Raw genomic sequence first — 20,448 nt, 5'->3', positions numbered from 1 at the left:
GAAAGAAATGGAAAAACATCCCATGCTCAAGGATTGGAAGAACAAATATTGTTAAAATGTCTATACTACTCAAAGCAAACTACACATTCAATTCAATCCCTATCAAACACCAGTATTTTTCACAGAGCGAGAACAAACAATTCTAAAAGTTGTATGGAACAAGAAAAGACCCCGAAGTATAATGTTGGGAAAAAACAAACAAACAAAGCTGGAGGCATCATGATTCTGGACTTCAAACTGTATTACAAAGCTGGAATCATCAAGACAGTGTGGTACTGCACAAAAACAGACACATAGATCAATAGAATAGAATAGAGAACCGAGAAATGGAGCCACAAATATATGGTCAACTAATCTTCGATAAAGCAGAATATCCAATGGAAAAAAGATAGTCTTCGCAATAAATGGTGTTGGGAAAACTGGACCGTAACGTGCAGAAGAATGAAACTAAACCACTTTTTTACACCATACACAAAAATAAATTCAAAATGGATGAAAGACCTAAATGTGAGACGGGAAACCATCAAAATCCTAGAGGAGAACACAGGCAGAAACCTCTTTGAGCTCAGCTAAAGCAACTTCTTACTAGAGACACGTCTCCAGAGGCAAGGGAAACAAAAGTACAAATGAACTACTGAGGAGTGCCTGGGTGGCTTAGCGGGTTGAATGCCTGACTCTTGGTGTTGGCTCAGGTCGTGATCTCAGGGTCGTGGATTGAACCCCGCATCAGGATTCTCTCTCCACTTGAGATTCTCTCTCTCCCTCTCTCTCTGCTCCCCCCCATGTATACATGTATGTGTGTGTCCATGTTCTTAATTAATTAATTAATTAATTAATAGGGGCACCTGGGTGGCTCAGTTGGTTAAGTATCTGACTTGGCTCAGATCATGATCTTACAGTTCGTGAGTCTGAGCCCCGTGTCAGGCTCTGTGCTGACAGCTTGGAGCCTGGAGCCTGTTTCAGATGCTGTGTCTCCCTCTCTCTCTCTGCCCCTCCCCTGCTTGCACTCTGTCTCTCTCTCTCAAAAATAAACGTAAACAAACAAACAAACAAACAAACAAACATTTTTTTAAATGAATTATTGGGACCTCATCAAGATAAAAACCTTCTGGGGCACCTGGGTGTCTCAGTCGGTTAAGCTTCTGACTTCAGCTCAGGTCATAATCTCACGGTTTGTGAGTTCGAGTTCCGCATCGACTCTCTGTTGACAGTGCGGAGCCTGCTCAGATCCTCTGTCTCCCTCACTCTCTGCCCCTACCCCACTCTTGTGCTCTCTCTCTCAAAAATAAACATCCATGAAAAAAAGATAAAAAGCTGTACAGCAAAGGAAACAATCAACAAAATTAAAAGGCAACTGATGAAATGGGAGAACATATTTGCAAATGACATAATCTGATAAAGGGCTAGTATCCAAAATATATAAAGGACTCAACACCCAAAAAATCAAATACATAATCCAGTTAAGAAAAGGGCAGAAGACATGAATAGACAGTTTTTCAAAGAAGACATCCAGAAGGCTAACAGACACATGAAAAGATGCTCAATATCACTCATCATCAAGGAAATACAAATCAAAATCACAATGAGATACCACCTCACATGTGTCAGAATGGCTAAAATTAATAACTCAGGAAACAACAGATGTGGAGAAAGGGGAACCCTTCTGCACTGCTGGTGGGAATGCAAACTGCTGTAGCCACTCTGGAAAACAGTATGGAGGTTTTTAAAAAGTTAAGAATAGAACTACCCTACAACCCAGCAATTGTACTACTAGGCATTTAACCAAAGGGTACAAAAATGCTGATTTGAAGGGGCATGTGCACCCAATGTTTATAGCAGCACTATCAACAATAGCCAAAGTATGGAAAGAGCCCAAATGTCCATTGATGGATGAATGGATGAAAGATGTGGTATATATATACAATGGAGTATTACTTGGCAATCAAAAAGAATGAAATCTTGCCGTTTGCAACTACATGGATGGAACTGGAGGGTATTACGCTAAGTGAAATTAGTCAGTGAAAGACAAAAATCCTATCACTTCACTCATATGATGACTTTAAGAGACAAAACAGATGAACATAGGGAAGGGAAACAAAAATAATGTAAGAACAGGGAGGGGGACAAAACAGAGGAGACTCATAAATATGGAAAACAAACTGAGGGTTACTGGAGGGGTTGTGGGAGGGGGGATGGGCTAAATGGGTAAGGGGCACTAAGGACTCTACTCCTGAAATCATTGTTGCACTATATGCTAACTAATTTGGATGTAAATTTTAAAAAATAAAAAATAAAACAAGGTAAAAAATAAACAAAAAATAAACAAAAAACCAAATGAATGAATAAACAACAACAAAAAAGAGAAAACACTTGTAAATACGGAGAACAAACTGGGGATATGGACAAAATGAGTGAAAAGGGTTAAGAGGTACCAACTTGCAGTTATAAAATAAATAAGTCACCAGATGAAAAGTACAGCATAGGGAATATAGTCAATAATACTGTAATATACTTATTGTGGTGAGCATTTCATAATGTATATAATTGATCACTGTGTTGTGAGCATTTCATAATGTATATAAAAGATCACTGTGTTGTACACCTGAAACTAATTTAATATTACATGATCTATATATACTTCAATAAAAGAGATAATTGAGGGGCACCCAGGTGGCTCAGTCAGTTAAGCATCTGACTTCAGCTCAGGTCATGATCTCATAGTCTGTGATTTCAGGCCCCACATCAGGCTCTGTGTCTACAGCTCAGAGCCTGGAGCCTGCTTCAGATTCTGTGTCTCCCTCTCTCTCTGCCCCTCCCCCACTTGCACTCTGTCTCTCTCAAAAATACAAAAATAAAAAAAGATAACTGACTATTTAAACAAAAAAAATAATATGGTGTGCTAAAAGTAAAATGTATGAAAACAATAGCACAAAGGTCAGGAGGGGAACAATGGAAGTACACTATTTATTGTAAGGTTCTTATACTATTCATGAAATCATATAATATCATTTGAAGATAGACTGTGATAAGTTAAACATGAACACTACAAACCATTAAACAGCTACTAAAATAACAAAACCTGAGTTGTAACTATTTATCCCCCCACCAAAAAATAATAAAACGTACTAAATCAACCCAAGAGCAGGAAGAAGAAGAAAAAGAAAAAGAAAAGAAACAAAGAACAGATGGGATACATAGAAAAGAGTAGACAGTAGCTTTAAATGTAAGCATATAAATAATTACATTAAATATAAATGGTATAATCACCTAATTAAAAGATAGAGTTGTCATACTGGATAAAAAAGCAAAAGCCAACTATATGCTGTCTATAAGATTCATCTTCAATACAAAGATATAAGTAGGTTAAAAATATGGAAGAAATTATGCTTTGCTAACACTAATCAAACGAAACCTTGAGTGGCTATATTTACTATAGGACAAAGTCAATTTCAAAGCAAAGATATTACCAGGGATAAATGAGGTTATTCCATTGTGATAGAAATGTCAACTATTAGAAAAGACATAACTTAAGAATTTATGTATCTGATAATAGAACTTCCAAATATATTAAGGAGAATAGGAAAGAGAGACACATAAGCACTCAATTATAGTTGGAGATTTCAATATCCCTCTCTCAATAATTGACAGAAAAAATATATAGAAAATGAGTAATGATACATCAGACTTGAAAAATACTACCAACCTACTTGACCTAGTTGACATTTATAGAATACTCCACACCAAATCAGCAGACTACATATTTTCTTTCAAGTGGACACATAATATTTATCAAAATAGGCCATATTCTCATCTATTACCAGAATTCATTGGCTATAAAACAAGCCTCAATAAATTTAAAAGGATTTCAGTCATCCAACATATTGTTCTGTGACCACAATGGAATTAAATAACAAATTAACAGATCTGTAAAATCTCCAAATATTTAGAAACTAACCAACACACTCCTAAGTAACCCTATTGGTCAAATAAGTCAAAATGGATATTAGAAACTATTTTGTACCAACTGAAACTGAAAACACAATATGTCAACATGTGGGATGTTGCTCATATAGTATTCATCTTCCCCAGTGTCCACTTTTAAGAAACTAGAAAAAGAAAAGGAAATTCATCACTGAGTAAGGAGAGAAAATGGAATGATAAAGATCAAAGCAGAAATTTTTGAAAAGGAAAACAAAAATAGAGAAGTCAGTGTAATGAAAAGGCACTTTTTAGAGAAGATAAGTAAAACTGATAAACTTCTGGCCAGATTTATCAAGAAAAGACAAGAGAAGACACAAATTATCAATATCAAAAATGAGAGGAATGACATCACTACAATTCTACAGATACTAAAAGGATAATAAGGGATTATTATAAAATACTTTATGTCAATAACTTCAAGATGAAATAGATTCCCTGAAAGACATGAACTACTCAAAAAAATAAAGTATGTAATTTAAGTAGCACTATTACAAAAATAAAATCTGTAGTTTAACACTTTCTCACAAAGAAAGCTTCAAGCCCACATGGCTTCACTGGTGAATTCTAGCAAACATTTAAGGAAAAAATAATGCCAATTCTGCACAAACTGTACTAGAGAATTGAAGAGAGGGGAATACTTCCCAACTCAATTTTAAGGCCAACATTCACCTTATGAAAAATAGATAAAGACATTAGAAGAAAGGATAGATAGAAGATCTCATATACTGCTGGCTGGAATGCAAAATGGTACATCCACTTTAGAAAACAGGTAAGCAGTTTCTTAAAAAGTTAAATATACACTCAGCATATGATGTAGCAATCCTGCCATTAGGTATTTTACCACCTGCCCCCCTCCCCCAATGAAAACATATGCTCACACGAAGACCTGCATGTAAGTGTTTTAAGCAACTTTATTCACAAAGGCCAAAAAGCTAGAAACAACTCAAATGCCCATTAACTGATGAATGCATAAACAAACTGGTATATCCTCACAACTGCAATACTACTCGGCAATAAAAAGGAAATGAACTACTGACATGTGCAAAAACATGGATGAGTCTCTGGGGTGCCTGGGTGGCTCAGTCAGATAAGTGACCGACTTTGGCTCAGGCCATGATCTCATGTTCCGCAGGTTCATGCCCTGTATTGGGCTCTGTGCTGACAGAGCCTGGAGCCTGCTTCGGGTTCTGTGTCTCTCTCTCTCTCTCTGCCCCTCTCCTGCTTATGCTCTCTGTTTCTCAAAAATAAATAAACGTTAAAAAAGTTAAAAAAAAAAACAAACATGGATGAATCTCAAAAGGATTATGCTGAAAGGAACCAATCACAGAAGACTGCATACTGTATGATTTCATTTATTTATTTTTTTTAATGTTCATTTATTTTTGAGAGAGAGAGAGAGATGGAGTGCAAATGGGGAAGGGGTAGAGAGACAGGGAGACACAGAATCCGAAGCAGGCTCCAGGCTCTGAGCTGTCAGGACAGAGTCCGATGCAGGGCTTGAACTCACAGACCGCGAGATCATGACCTGAGCTGAAGTCGGACGCTTAACTGCCTGAGCCACCCAGGTGCCCCTTGTATGATTTCATTTATAAGACACTGTAGAAAAGGCAAAACTATAGGGACAAAAATTAGGTTGGTGGTTGCCAGGGCTGGTGGTGAGAAAAGGGGATTGGCTGCAAAGGCACATAGGGGCCTTTTGGGGTGACAGAAATGTTCTACGTCTCAAATGTGGTGGTGGTTACATAACTACACGTTTGTCAAAACTCATCAAACTGTATGCTTAAAAAGAGTAAATTTTATACCTCAATAAATCTGACTTAAGAAAACAATAAAACAAATCTAAGTAAACAACTAAGTGAAAATACACATAAGAAAAATCAACTTACAGTGTTTCCAATTCAACGGTCATCATGAGGATGCTCTCAACTGTTGTAAGTGACACCTGTGTTGATCCCATGTCTCTGAAGGAGAAAGCCCAAACATGCGTGATTTGAACCCAAGGATAAAAATTCTGTACCTAAAAAGATACTTAGCAACATGTGATTACTTCAATTCTGGCTTCTTTGTCAAGTCAGCTCAAGAGTTTTCTTGCTATGGACAATAATTTCAGAAAGCTCCCAATGAAGACATTTTATGTGCATCATCAAATTAATCACCTTGGTGCTCAACAGTACAATCCTTTTTACTCTTATCCTCATTTTCATTCTCAGTTGCATCCACCTCTCTTGATTAGTCTTTTTTTCTTTTAATATACACCTTACTCCACTTTCCACTTTGAGATAAATGGTATTTCTACCTACATCTACAAGTCCCATGTCTGTTATGTGTTCTTCAATACTACTCCTTCCTCTGCAGGCTATCTTGCCCATATACGTTTTTTCTTTGCTAATAATGCTTATTTCAATAACCCAGTTAAAATTTAAATTACGACTTTTTAACCAAAACGCAAAATACTTAATCTTTTGATGACAACAAAAAAGATCAGAAATCATCTCATGAGCCATGAGATTGTTGCAATACTTACAAATATTTTAATGCTGGCAACTTAAAAAGATAGGAATCTTCAACAGTTGACAGAGGGTTACGACTGATAATTCTGAAAAATGCAATGGAATTAAAATTATCTGCATTTCCAGTAATGACTACCATGAAAGTTTATGTTCATTTTGGGGGTATGGAACTGGAAGGTGAAAACTAATCATTTTCTGCCTTTGCCTATAAATCACCCTTAGATTCTGTAAAGCACTCTTCCTTTGGGAACTACCCAGCTCTCTGGACGATAAAGTGGAGAACAGAAAGAGGAAAAAAAAAATTTTTTTTTTTTACGTGGACAGCAAAGCAAAGATATGCCAAAGAACTTTTTGGGCTGAAAATCCTAGAAGTGACTATGCTGGTAGGAAGCCCAGGCTCTGTAGGAAATACTGTTTCTAGTGTCCTCTGTAATTCTAGGTGCTTTTCCTTTATCTCTAGAAATGTAAAAAATTCCACAGTTTAAAACACCCGGTTAAAGACAAAAATAGGACCAATTCCTCAGTTTGGGGGCCAAAGACAAAGGGATTAATCTAAGAGGAAATGGTGAAAGCTATACCCCCACCATGTGTATTCTCCTATGACAGCCTTTGTTAGGTGGCATATGATCCCGTTTCCTTATCCATCTCCTGGACTGCCAGCTCCTTGAGGGCAGGGACCATACTCTATTGTCATTTTTGTCCCTGTGCCTGACAGAGTGCTTGTTATTTACTAGTTACTTAGTGAAGGCTTGTTGAATAAATAACTTTTTGTCACTGCTTGACACAAGTTTTTATTCCAAAATGCCGAGTAGATTTTCTTCTCAGTTCTTTACAGCAAAAATAAAGTGAAGGAAACAGGAAGAAAGAAAAGAAAATCTGCCTTTAGGTTGACTCTGCTCAAGAATCATCACTGTACTTTTGCAAAATTATAAGGATAATCATCACAACCAATACTATTGAGCCATAGGGCATCTGTGATCAGCATTTCACATTTAAACCTCACAATAACCTTATGTGATAGATACATCATTACCCCATTTTACAAGTGAGGAAACTGAAGTACAGAGAGGTTGTATAATTTGTCCCAGTTTGTCAAGCCAGTCAAGAAGCAGAGCTGGAATCTGAACTCAGTTCTGACTCCAAAGCCTGTATTTAACTTGTATGAAAAAAAAAGGGGGTTTAAAATAGCCGTTACCTTAAACTTAACTTTGAGAGCATTAAATAGAGAAACACTTTGCTGAACTTCATCTCTCCATCTGGGAGAGCTTCTCTAAGAATTACATTTTCTATTTTTATTCCTTTCCTCTAATCATCTCCCATGATTAAGTATTTAATTAGCCTGTGATCATTGAGACTTTAGAGATTTCATTTTTTATTTTTGTATTCTATTTTTTGAGAGAGAGAGTACAAGAGTATGAGTGAAGGAGAGGCAGAGGAAGAGAGAGAGAGAGAATCCCAAGCAGGCTCCATGCCCAGTGCAGAGCCTGACATGGGGCTTGATCCCATGACCGCAAGATCATGACCTGAGCCGAAATCAAGAGTCAGGCAGTTAACTGAGCCACCCAGGTGCCCTGAGACTTTAGACATTTTAAAGCCCTGTTACAGGTGAATCAGTGAAAATGAGAAAGGAAGGACGTCTGAAAATTCATCCTTCCATAAAAGCAACAACAACAACAAAAAACTAGCAAAAATGGTCAAAATCAACTTTCTCAGAACTTTGGAAATTTTAACCAATGGGCTTGCAGCAACCCGGAGAGCATTTATTAAAGAAAAAATTACTAATTTCTATGAGAACAGTGAGCTCTGTTGTTTTAACTTGTCCTCAACCTCTGCTCTCCATCCTGATGGTAGCCTTAAAAATTGCCCACATCCCAGGGGAACAGAATGGAGCTCAAGTTCCTTAAAGCCTCATTCCCAAGGAACAAACTGTCATTGTTTTACCTGTCTAGTGGGGTCCCTAAAAAACTTCACTTGAAAGCCTTGCCCTTGACCTCACTGAGAACTGCACAGTGCTAAAATAGCCTCTTCCCAAGGGGCATTTTTTGAAAACAATTATAGATAAATGTTTTAATCTGGCAGCTATGTGAGGCAATTGATAACAAGACAAAAAATAGCCTAAACAAAAAGCCTAAAAGGAAAAAGCTGAGAAATGAGATGTCCATAGGGACTTTGAAATGCTCCAACATCTTCCTGGGTAACTAGAAGACCACAAGACATATTCCTGGGAATGTAGAAAAAAAAACCTTAGCACTAATAAATGAGTTCAGCAAGGTTACAGGACACAAGATCAATATGTAAAAATTAGCTTTATTTCTATACATCAGCAATGACTATTCCAAAAATAAAATTAGAAAAACAATTCCACGTATAACAGTACTCAAAAGAACAAAATACTTAGGAAAACATTTAACCAAAGAAGTGCAAGAATCACACTAAAAACCACAAAACGTTGTTGAAAGAAATTAAAGAAGATTGAAATAAATGTAAAGATATGCCATGTTCACGGATCAGAAGAAAATATTGTTAAAATGGCACTATACCCCAAATTGAACTGTGGTTTCAGTATAATCCCTATCCAAACCCCAACTGACTTCTTTCCAAAAATTGGCAAGCTAATTCTAAAATCTGTATGTCAATTCAAGGGACCGAGAATAGCCAAAATGATCTTTTTTAAAAAAAAAAAAGTTTATCTATTCATTTTGAGAGACAGCGAGCATACACACCCGTGCAGAAGAGCAAACATGAGCGAGTGTGAGTGGGGAAAAGTGTGAGCAGGGGAGGGGCAGAGGGAGAAGGAGAGGGAGCATCCCAAGCAGGCTCCATGCTGTCAGTGCAGATTGCAACACGGGGTTCCATCTCACAAACCATGAGGTCATGACCTGAGCTGAAATCAAGAGCCGGCCACTTAACCAACTGAGCTACCCGGGTGCTCCAAAACGATTTTGACACAGAACAACAAAATGGGAAGACTCACACGCCCTGGTTTCAAAACCTACTTCAAAACTACAGTAATCACGGTGTGGTACTGGCAAAAGAACAGACATGTAAGTTGATGGAACAGAACTGACAGTCCAGGAACAAATCCTCACATTTATGGCCCACTGATTTTCAACAAGGGTGCCAACACCATTCAACGTGGGAAGACTAGTCTTTTCAAATGATGCTGGGACAACCGTATATCCCCATACCAAATAATGTAGTTGGATTCCTACACTTCACACCATATATAAATATTAACTCAAAATGAGTCAAAGACCTAAATGGAAGAGCTCAAGCTATAAAACTCTCAGGAGAGAAATCTTTATGACCTTGGATTTAGGCGCCAGTTTCTTAGACATGACACAAAAAGCACAACAAACCAAAGGAAAAATAGATAAACTGGACTTTATTTAAAAATAAAAAAACAACCCAAAACTATCATATGTCTGATACAAGTCTAGTATCCAGAACATCCAGAATATATAAAGAACTCTTAAAACTCAGTAAAAAGACAAATAATCAAATGTTTAAATGGGTAAAGGATTTGAAGAGACATCTCGCCAAAGAAAATACATGAATGGCCAATAAGCACATGAAAAGATGCTCAATGTCTTAGGTCATTAGGGAAATATAAATCAAAGCTACAATGAGATACTACTCTACACTCACTAAGATGGCTATGATCGAACAGAGAGACAATGATAAGTGGTAGCAAGATTTGGGGAAACCAGAATCTTCATACATTGGTGGGAATGTAAAATGGTGTAGTCACTGTGGAAAACAGTTCGGCAGTTCTTCAAAAGGGTTAAATATAGAGTTACTACATGACCCAGCAATTCCACTCTTAGGTATGTACCCAAGAGAATTAAAAACATATGACCACACAAAAACTTGTACATGAATACTCATAGCAGCATTATTCACAATAGCCAAAAAGTCAAAATAATCCAAATGTCCAATAACTCACGAATGGATGAACAAAATGTGACTGGAGCACCTGGGTGGCTCAGTCGGTTAAGCATCTGACTTTGGCTCAGGTCGTCATCTCACAGTTCATGAGTTCGAGCTCTACATCAGGCTCTGTGGTTTTGGATCCTCTGTCCCCCTCTCTCTCTGCCCCTTCCCCGCTTGTGTGTGCGCTCTCTTTCAAAAATAAATAAACATTAAAAAAAGGAATGAAGTACTGAAACATGCTACAACCGGATAAATCTTGAAGCCAACAAGCCATGTGAAAGAAACTAGACACACATTTCTATGAAATGTCCAGAATAGGCAAATCCATAGGGGCAGAAGGTAAATTAGTTGTTGCCAGGGGCCTGGGAGGAGGGGAGAATGGGGAGTAAAGGCTGATGGGTATGGTATTTCTTTCGAGGGGGGCGATGACAATGTTCTGGATTAGCAGTGATTATTGTCTATCAAAGTATACCATTGGACTATATACTTTATAATGTTGCATATTCTATTATGCGGACTATATCTCAATTTGAAGAAAAAAAAAAAAAGAACCATGTTGTGATAAATAGAGAACCAGTTGCCAGAAGATCAAACATGTTAGTAGGTGGAGAAAAGGGGAGCGAAGATTCAAACTCTTCCACGCGGAGGTCAGAGGGAGTTAGCGGTGCGGCTGGGAGCCATGCATTTTTGTTCTTGCCTTGGAAACTCCCCTATTCTTCCTATTCCAGCCCCTTCTTCTACGTTTTTTCAGGCCCATTAACATGTCGGGTTTGTGTAACACTAGTTAATATCCAGTCAGACGATGTTATGAAGAGAAAGAACGTGAGTGTCACATGTCTGGTTAAACACAGTTCCTCAACCTTGAGGCTCCGAATGTCCTTTGGCTTTGAAAACATAAAAATGGCATTAATACCTACAAGCTTACTGGCGGGCTCTGTGCAAGTAACCTCTTCCACGTGTGTGTCTTCCCCTGCCCACTTCTCCCCGCCCCTGCTCCCCCCCCCCCCCCCGCTCCCTATTAAGAAAAACTATGAAGAATTATGCAGCCAAAACAATTTACTAGTTTGTTATCCTTCCCCCCAACTATCTCAGTGCTCTACCCCCACTGTCCCCCCCTCTTTCCTGGTAGCTCACCCATGGCCTTATACCCATCGGCTCGGTGCTTCCTCTTACCCAGGCAGCCCTCCTGCTGAGATGAATGCCCTGTGTTTATCTGTAGTGAAAACAAAATACAGGCCACTCCAAGTTATCCTATCTCCTCCTGTCTTTAGTGCCGCCTTCTCTTCATGGAGCTATTGTGCCTGAGCCAAGGGGAGAATGAGAACTGACCCGACAGGTTACATCTGCTGGACCGACAGCAATTGTCTTTCCACAGACTGCGATACGAACGAACGGTGGACGCTGCACTAGACATCATCTCCATTTCCGTTCAATTCCCTCATTTTACAGATAAAACGTGTGCTGACTCAGTCTATTGGCTTTTGGATATTCGTGGGCTTATCTTTATGGGAGTAAAACATAACAACAGTTATCCTCAAAGACTGTCTCATAATCAAAGTTGAAGAAATACTGTTCTAGATATTTTTTTGTTTTTTAAAAAACTCTATCTTATTTGAAGAGGAAAACTCAAGTATTTTTGCAAAAGCTTTCCGTTGCAGAGCAACGGGACAGACTAAAGGTAGCTCACAAAATAAGGGAACATTTCTTACGTGTTATTTTTTTTTTCTCCAAATTCTTCTACAGAGGTCCAGACAGATGGGCTACGTTTCCTTTCTATTAACTGAGGAGACAGAGAAGACTTGAGGACTGAAGCTTGTCACCACTGTCCTGAATGTACTGAAATCCTAACAGCTTTGGCTGAAAAAATGTCCAAAGCAGGCAGTGAAAATACATTTCAAATAGGACAGACTCCAAACTCTCTATGCTGGAATCCCAAGGCATGGAGGGAAAACTGGCTCCTTGGAGGAAAGCAGTTGAAGAAATAAGTAGAGTGATCTAGACCCTATTCCAGTATGTTTGAAGTACTTGGGGATAGAATAACCCCTTTCCTTTATTCATCTACATAGGTCCATGTGCCATGAGAACATGACTCCCCATGCGAAGCTCCTCAATACAAGACATCTAACGGCATCACGTAGATCCTTTCTCAGGGGTTGGGCGGGGGGAGGGGCGAAGCCTAAAGAATCTGAAATGGTGAGCCCATGTTTTAATTCAAGTTCTGAGAACAGCCTTGAAGAGGAGTTTCTGGCAGTGAGGAACAGCCCAAGAAGCAAGGGCCCCGGAATCAGGCAGACCTAGGTCTGAATTCTGGCTGTCACTTCCTGGTGAAGGGACTTAAGTAACGAACGTCTCCGAGTCTTTTTAGCAGCATTTACCTCATAAGGCAACTTGAGGATTAAAGGAAAGAGCATGTGCAAAGCACCTAGCATAAGGCTGGGCACAGAGTGGGTGCCTAGCAGTGACGATGTGATATTTGCACCAGGCGGTGAGCAGGAAGCCTGGGGATGCCCATAGGTGGCATGGCCAGGAGCTCCCGAAGCATAGGGAAAAGGAGCTCCCTGCTCGAAAGGTCCTATTCCAGTGAGAAGCTGACTCCAAGGGACGACGCCCAAAAGGCCGGTTGTCATTCAGGTCCTACCTAGTGCCAGGGAATGCGGAATTGTATTACTCGCGAAGCTTCTTAAGTGGTTCTGTCACTTATTGACAGTGTGAACCTAGGCAAGTCACCCGATGTCTCTGAGTTTCAACTTCCTCATCCCCGAAATGAGGATGATACTACCTGTATCACAAGAGTTGCTGGAAAAACGAAAATGAAGTGCCGTGTGAGGGGCCACGTCCGGAGCATTTCCCACGTGCCAAGCTCTATTCTAAGAGTTTAAGACACACTGTCTTACTTGCAGCACAAGCGAAAGGTCTCAGCGTAGTGCCGGAGCGCAGTAAATACCTAACAGAGGTAGGTATTAAAGAAATGATATGGGGCAGAGGAGCAACTACCATGCTTCCCAGAGAAAGAAGATGCCTTGGCATATACGTGGGAAGAATCAGAGGCAGCTGGGAGAAGAAAAGTAACAGTTGGGTATGACTATCGCAAAGCTTCTGAACTACCACACACGGAAAATAATAAAAGTTACCCTAAATCACCCCAAAAGGACAGCCCTGAGTTGTCATCTTCATCCTTAACGTTGATGCCTTTCTGAATCTGAGAAGAAGCTGCCAGGATTTCCAGTACATACCAAAAAGCGATGACAATATCCTGAAGTGTGTCAACTTGTGTGGGCACGCAGCCGTCTAAAAGGAAGCAGATGGCGGTTGACTGGGGGAGCGTTAGGGCGTCAATGTGACTGCGGCTCGACTTTGCCTTCAGAGGGTGGCCACACCTACCTCAACGATATTCTCAACAATAATTCAAAAGGGGTAAGGCTTAGATTTTCCTTATTCTCCCTTAGAGCTTATGTTCTTGGCACAATACTGATGCGCCACAGACGAGCCAGCATGTGAATGTGCTCTATCCCGATAAGGTACAGCCTTTCTACATCGTAGAGTCCTTCGGCTTCTAAACTCATGGAGCTCGTACTGTTAGAAGCAATGAAGTGAATTTTTTAAAATAAGCCATCGGTCTGCACCTGTGTAGGTGAATGAAGGAGAAGCACTTTAAAGTCAGGAAAAAAAAAGTATACTTAACATTTAGGATTATCAACCACTGCTGGTTTTCCATAATATATTTCATTCCTGATTTCATCTGAAAGAAATAGGATTATTACTACCATTCAAAAAGTGGTACCTTATTAATAAACTCTTGGCATGGCTTTGAGGTGGATTTCAGATTCAAAATAGACTTTACCACACCGCTAACGTGTTCACTCAGTGTTTATCAATAACTTAAGAGGCTTCATTCAAAAAACTTACTGAGATAGAATTACCTGAAACCCAGGGGTGTATCGAGGCCTTGTAGGGTCTGGACCTCATCTACTTTGGGAAATCCTGCCTCATCAAAACATGCAAAATTATGCGTACAGGAACTGCGAGGGTCCCTCCCAAGACTTTGGAAGGGGCCTATGTAAGTGAGAAGACCTGAAGTTTAAGCTTCAGTCAGTTCAAGATAAATCCACCTCAGCTGGGGCCCAAAAGGTTTACAAACTTATTTAATGCTGGAGAAAATATTGTTTCAACTTATAAACACCCCAGTAATTAAGTCACATAGGTAATAACGTGACTGAATTCACGGGATGGCATCTCCCTTGCGCATGCTCTCTTTCTCTCAGAATAAATAAACGTTAAAAAGAAAAAAGAAAAGTTTGGCCCCAAACAAGGAGCCCAACCTCCAATACACACTTACTGTACTGTGATAATTTTTTGGAAGTTAACTGTGAATTCGTTTTAGTAGTACAGCTCTATTCAAACCACATTGAAAGGGCGGGCCTACGCCGGCTGACTCCATCTTGTTCTGTGTCCTTCACCTTGACCACACCTCCTCCCCTTGAGTAACCCCCCCCCCCAACTGCCTAACAGCACTCTTCCCCAGGACCCTTCCCCAGCCAATCAGCTGAGGCCACAGCCATTACCTCACCAACTGCCCCTAGGCCCCATAAAACCTTTGTCCTTTTGAAACTGGCTCTCTCTCCCCGGTATCTCACCTCTGCATCAGTGCAGGTAGGGGATTGAGCTCGAGCTAGCTCGAATAAAGGCTCTTTTGCTTTTACATCGGACTCGGCTCCCTGGCGGTATTTGGGGATCACGAATTCTGGGCATAACACACATGACATGAGTATTAATTTATTCTCAATACCAGCTAGCTCTGGTTCTTTAATTACCTTTTTCTGTCATGTAAGATCGATGAGGGAGCATGAGGCAAGTTGAGGGCAAGATACAAGTTAGCACATGCCCCCGCCCCAGGTGGGATATGTGTGATTCTGGCTGCTCGAGGACAAAGGAAAGGAAAGAAAACAAATGGTTAACTGATAAGAGATCTCAGTCGGGCAAGATAGGAGTTTCCATCAGTTTACAAATATCTTAGTAAATTACAAGAAAAAGGCAATCTTATCAATAGCCTAATCTCCAGAAACCTACAGAATCAGCTTCCTGGAGCCCCCACATCACCCCTCCATAGTGATATGGGGAACAAAGGCAAGAAGGAAATCTCAGGTAAAATTAAATTTCCTTATAACCTGCAGCCTATTGACAGATACTTGAGGCAGGCAAATAAAATATTTCTCCAGGAACTCCCTACTGTCTTAATGCTTTGCTAGAGGGAAAAACAACCTTAGCTTGACAATAGCAAGGCCTCTGGTATCTTAGGAGTCCTCTTTCACATATCACAGTCCCTCTGGAGACTTCCCTTTTGACTTGACCTCCCAATTCCATAGCATATAACCTGTCACTCTTCACAACCCCAGCGCAGTTCTTTCTGCCCACGGTCCTGTCCCTGTGCTTTAATAAAATCACCTTTTTTGCACCAAAGACATGTTCAAGAATTCTTTCTTGGCCGTCGGCTCCCGACTCCCCACCATCTCCCCAAAACTTCATCAAGATGAACGTGGAAACTCAACACAAGCAAGTTGTTGCCTTTTCCACAACAAATCTTTTCTATTCCACAACCATCCCCTACTTTGTCACCCCCTAGCTCGTTACCCTGCTGCACTGATGCCAGCATGGCTCACATACGTTTTCCCATCAACGGCCATCTTTTTCTCCTTCCAGTATGAAAGATTCTTGGGGACAGTCCCTGTGTATTCTTTGTACCCCCAGTACTTAGTACACTGTCGACATAGAGTGCGCGTGGCACTGAGTGTTTTTCAATGAATTCATTCATTGTTATCAACGGATTCCACCCTATTTTGTCCTGTATTGCCTACCTAACTATGAAATTCAGATTCTTCGAAGAGACTCTCGGTGTTATAAGATGCTTAGTAGAGGTGGTGAGTTTTAAGACATTATATTGACACCACTAAAACCTCTTGGTGGAGAAACTCAATGAGCCCGTTCTCTGGCATGCCGGCAAAACAAAAAACTGACCCTCAGTATTCTTTCCCCAAGTTAGGCATCAGCAAATTAATGAGAGGAGAGAGGAGGCCCCTGCTCTTGGGCACCCGCAGGAACTTACTCCAGCTCCGGACACACCGTAAACACTTTCATCTAACGGAAGATAAGCTGTGAAATCGGATTTCTGAACCACAAGACAGTAAGACAGTCTTTTCCAGCGTCTGCTTTAGAGGAGGGTCTTCAACCTTGAGTCTAAAAATCCCCCTCAGGCCACTGAACATGTCCAGTATGATTTGCTTTTTTACAGAGAAATCACAGAATTTTCCGGCTGAAAGGGAATAACACACTTCTTAATTGAAGAGTGGTCAGGAAAGAAAACACATGGAGAGCAGTGCCCTGTGGCAGGGATTCAGGAGTTCTTTCTGCTTTCCTGATGGCTCAAGAAGCACCACACCTTTTGCTGCCTGGAGAACTCTGTGCTAAACTTCGTTCTTTGAAGTTCTCTTTTGCATAGGAAACTTGCACATGAGCAGGAATCAAAGTTAAATTCAAAAGTGGATTTCAAGGACCATGCACACCTTGGGGAAGCATCACTGTCACGAATTCCCATGATAATACTGACTTGGGTGTTACTTGCTTGGGGCTTTCATTGCCCACACAAAGCTGGGTATGAGGGAGGGCAGAGAGTGCCATTTAGGAGTTAAGACAAGTCTCTTGGCCTCTTTGTACCTTAGTTTCCTCATTTGAAAAAAAAAATGGATTTTAAGACCTACTTTCCAGAATTCATACTGGGTTTATTAACACACACCTAACCAATCACTGTATGATATTTTTACATGTAGTTTTTTTTTTTTTTTTTACATGTATTCATTTTCTATTTCACTTACAGTTTGTGTAAAAACGGCATTCCATGCCAGGCCTGAAATGTTCCAAAGCTCAGTTCGGTGAGTAAATTGCAACCAAGATTTCTACACACACACACACACACACACAAAAACAAGACAAACAAAGAGAAAAAAAAGATATTCTTTCAGAATATTTATCCTTTGGCAGTGATTCTAATTTATAGATAATGAAACATAACCACAATACTCTCTCCATACACTAAAGAAATCTCACTATGAAAGATACTTGCCTTTTTAAAAAAATATTTGCATGAAAGATTTATACTTTCATGTTTATACATGTGGTGCATTAGATACAAATCAGTAAATGCTCAATAAATACTTGTGTTAAGTAAGTATTTTTTTCTAGAGAAGTAAGTTTATTTCTCTAGAAAAACGTTTCACAACTTTAGCACTGTTGAGATTTATGGTTGGATAATCTTTGTTATGGGGGGGGGGGGTGCTGCCCTGTGAACTGTAGGGTGTGACAGCAGCCCTGGCCTCCACCCACTAGATGCCAGGAGCACATCTACAGTCTGACAATCAAAAATGTCTCCAGACACTACCAAGTGTCACCTGGATGCAAAATCACCCTGGCAGAGAACTGCTGCTCTAGAACGATTCACTCTGATCTCTATAATAACTCTCACACCAAACTTTGCCACAGACAAAAAAGATTTGCTACATAATTTTAGTAGCTTTCGACTAATAAAGGTTCATTCATTCCAAATGAATAACAAAGAGGTTTACAATTAAGTTTAATACAAATTCCAAATATAATGAAATTATATTTGTAACTTACATAAGCTTCAAAAAAGGTAGTGATTCAAATGTACGTCTTTCAATAGATTGTATTTTATTGCAGGATAAATCTCTAGGAAAAGGAAAAGGAAAATATTGCCTCAATTAGCTATAAGATATCTAATTAGTAGGATGGTAGTATTGAATAAGTAGCTTTTGGCTAAACTCTGAGTATTAGGAATTGTTAATTGAACCTTCCAGAGCCCCTAACCCTGTCCTCACCTTTCTTAAGAGTCTCACCTTTGTGATCTTCATACATAAAATATACAACTATAGATCTTGATAGATCTTGGAAGTAATGTTTCCTGAGAGCAGAAGAATTGATTAAATGACTTTTTGTGGCCTCATCAATTTCTAAATTATGAGCTCAAAGTTGTGATCGCCACATATAATTTCTAACATTAAAAGGGATATTCTCACATTAGCACACCTTCCTGGTTTAGTTCTATTTCTTGACACCAAGTCAATACCAGAAGAGGTAAAAGATACCTTTTCATTTAACTTGAAAAGAAGTTACTCCTCTAATCAATACCTAACTTTGAACGAACTCAGAATTATATTATCATATTAATAGAAATTTATTTTTGGTTGTACGTTGCCTAAACGGTCTATGAATTTATCAATTGCTTCAGCTGCAAGTGGGGCCAACAAAAAAACAACATGGTCCTGGATTTTTATTTGGAAACACCCATTCTTGATTATGGTTGACCCTCTTATTTCCATGGATTTCAGCCGAGTCCCTCACTTTCCACCTACATGGGTACCACCATCTTCTGACTGGCATTTTCATCTCTGGTCTCTCCCATTCTAATCTATACTGCACACAGTCACCAGATTAATTCTCCAGGAGTGGTTCTCAAATATCAGAGTCACTTGGGAACTTACTCAAGATGCAAATTCTCAGCTCTACTCTGGACTGAGTGAATCAGGAACTGTGGAGGTGGAACCTGTGTTCTGACAAGGCCTCCCGGTGACCCTGGTGCAGTCTAAAGTTTGTCCTAGAGCACTGCTGTGATAACACGGTAGCCTGGCATATCATCCAAGGCCTTCAAAATCCTAAATCCGGCTCTAGTTTCCTACTCTACAGATACCAAAGAAATTTCTCCTGCATTTTGCCTTTCACTCACTCTATCTTGCAAGCATATTCTTCCCAAGATGTCTATCTGATGATACGTCATAGCCATTCAAGGTTCTGTTCAAACAGTATTTCTCTAGTAACTTCCCTGATCCAACTTGAAGTCTTCCCCCCCCTTCTGTGTTCCAAAAACAACTTATACTTCTCATTGCCCAAATCCATTTCTTCCCCTCCCCCTCTCCTCCTCCTCCTTCTCCTTCTTTTAATTTTTTAAAGTAGACTCCACGCCCAACCTAGGGCTTGAACTCACGACCCTGAGATCAAGAGTCGCATGCTCTACTGACTCAGCCGGTCAGGTGCCCCAATTTCTTCTTAATATAGTTATTCTGGCATTCCATTTCCTCTGGGCATAAACTCCATGAAAGTATGGACTAGTCTTGCTCATCTGCGTTGTCTACTGTGTTTAAAACTGATGCATGGACAAAGAACAAACTCAAATATTTATAAAATAAATTAACAGCTGGGTAGTGAGTAGAAGGAGCAAAACGACTGAAAAGAAATGTGGTTTTACGACTTTGTGGCTCCCTCTTCTGCACTTTGTCAGTGCTTCATCATCCATTTAGTGCTTAGGCATTATGGTTTAAGCTTCTGTTTATTTTCCCTGTGAAATCATGAGTTCCTACAAGGGTGGGAAGCCTGTCTTAACCATCTGCATGCCTATGGTACTGGGCATAGGGCCTGTCACATTCTTTTTTAGGTTTTGATTCACATTTTTTTTGAATGAATGAATGAGAACACTTCACCTGACATGAAATAATTGGCTTACAAAGTACCTCATAGTAGAAATAATGAAAGGCCCTATCCATTGCGCAGTTTGTCTCTTTTGGTTTTCTCCAAACTGTGTTTGTAACGTTTGGAGCCCAGATGGCAGAGGTAGCCAAGAAGACCAATACAAAGTGGTTGTCCCCTAAGACTTGGAAGGTTTGATAATTTGAAGGGCTATTTTTAGTGTCATATGAGATTCTTTTTACTCACTACCCTTAAGCCTTCCACATTTGCAAGAAGAATCTATTTTCTAAAGCATATCATTAATAAGGATTAATGAGGGGCGCCTGGATGGCTTAGTCGATTGAGCATCTGACTTCGTTCGGTTCAGGTCATGATCTCACTGCTCATGAATTCGAGCCCCGCATCAGGCTCTGGGCCAACAGCTCAGAGACTGAAGCCCGCTTCGGATTCTGTGTCTCCCTCTCTCTCTGTGCCTACCCTGCTCATACTCTGTCTC

The 20,448-nt window shown here is 39.9% G+C and overlaps 1 protein-coding gene and 2 long non-coding RNA genes across 12 annotated transcripts in view; 1 reads left to right on the top strand and 2 right to left on the bottom strand.

The window, feature by feature from the left end:
- Window positions 1-20,448, bottom strand: part of LOC128774177 (leucine-rich repeat-containing protein 37A3-like) — a 51,655-nt gene that overhangs the window by 12,896 nt on the left and 18,311 nt on the right. For 6 of the 10 annotated variants that reach the window (XM_053892467.1, XM_053892458.1, XM_053892465.1 and 3 more), the window contains 4 exons: window positions 18,090-18,161; window positions 17,291-17,371; window positions 6,506-6,577; window positions 5,868-5,942 (listed from right to left, as the gene is read on the bottom strand). In XM_053892467.1, coding sequence (XP_053748442.1) covers window positions 5,868-5,942; window positions 6,506-6,577; window positions 17,291-17,310 — 167 coding nt within the window. In that variant the 5' untranslated portion in view covers window positions 17,311-17,371; window positions 18,090-18,161. Of the gene's footprint in view, window positions 1-5,867; window positions 5,943-6,505; window positions 6,578-14,760; window positions 14,872-17,290; window positions 17,372-18,089; window positions 18,162-20,448 lie in introns of those variants that run through there. The other 4 variants (XM_053892460.1, XM_053892462.1, XM_053892459.1 and 1 more) reach the window with 3 other exon arrangements.
- On the bottom strand, window positions 8,779-11,372 carry LOC128774186 (uncharacterized). The gene is made up of 2 exons (XR_008418637.1): window positions 9,665-11,372; window positions 8,779-9,042 (listed from the first exon to the last, which is right to left on the bottom strand). It is a non-coding gene; the product is annotated as an uncharacterized LOC128774186 (long non-coding RNA).
- On the top strand, window positions 16,295-17,381 carry LOC128774185 (uncharacterized). The gene is made up of 2 exons (XR_008418636.1): window positions 16,295-16,602; window positions 17,293-17,381. It is a non-coding gene; the product is annotated as an uncharacterized LOC128774185 (long non-coding RNA).

The sequence above is a fragment of the Panthera pardus genome, unplaced genomic scaffold (assembly GCF_024362965.1).
Source record: "Panthera pardus isolate Hobbes unplaced genomic scaffold, ASM2436296v1 HiC_scaffold_3, whole genome shotgun sequence".
NCBI classification, from domain to species: domain Eukaryota; kingdom Metazoa; phylum Chordata; class Mammalia; order Carnivora; family Felidae; genus Panthera; species Panthera pardus.
This window is presented reverse-complemented; position numbering and strand designations above follow the sequence as displayed.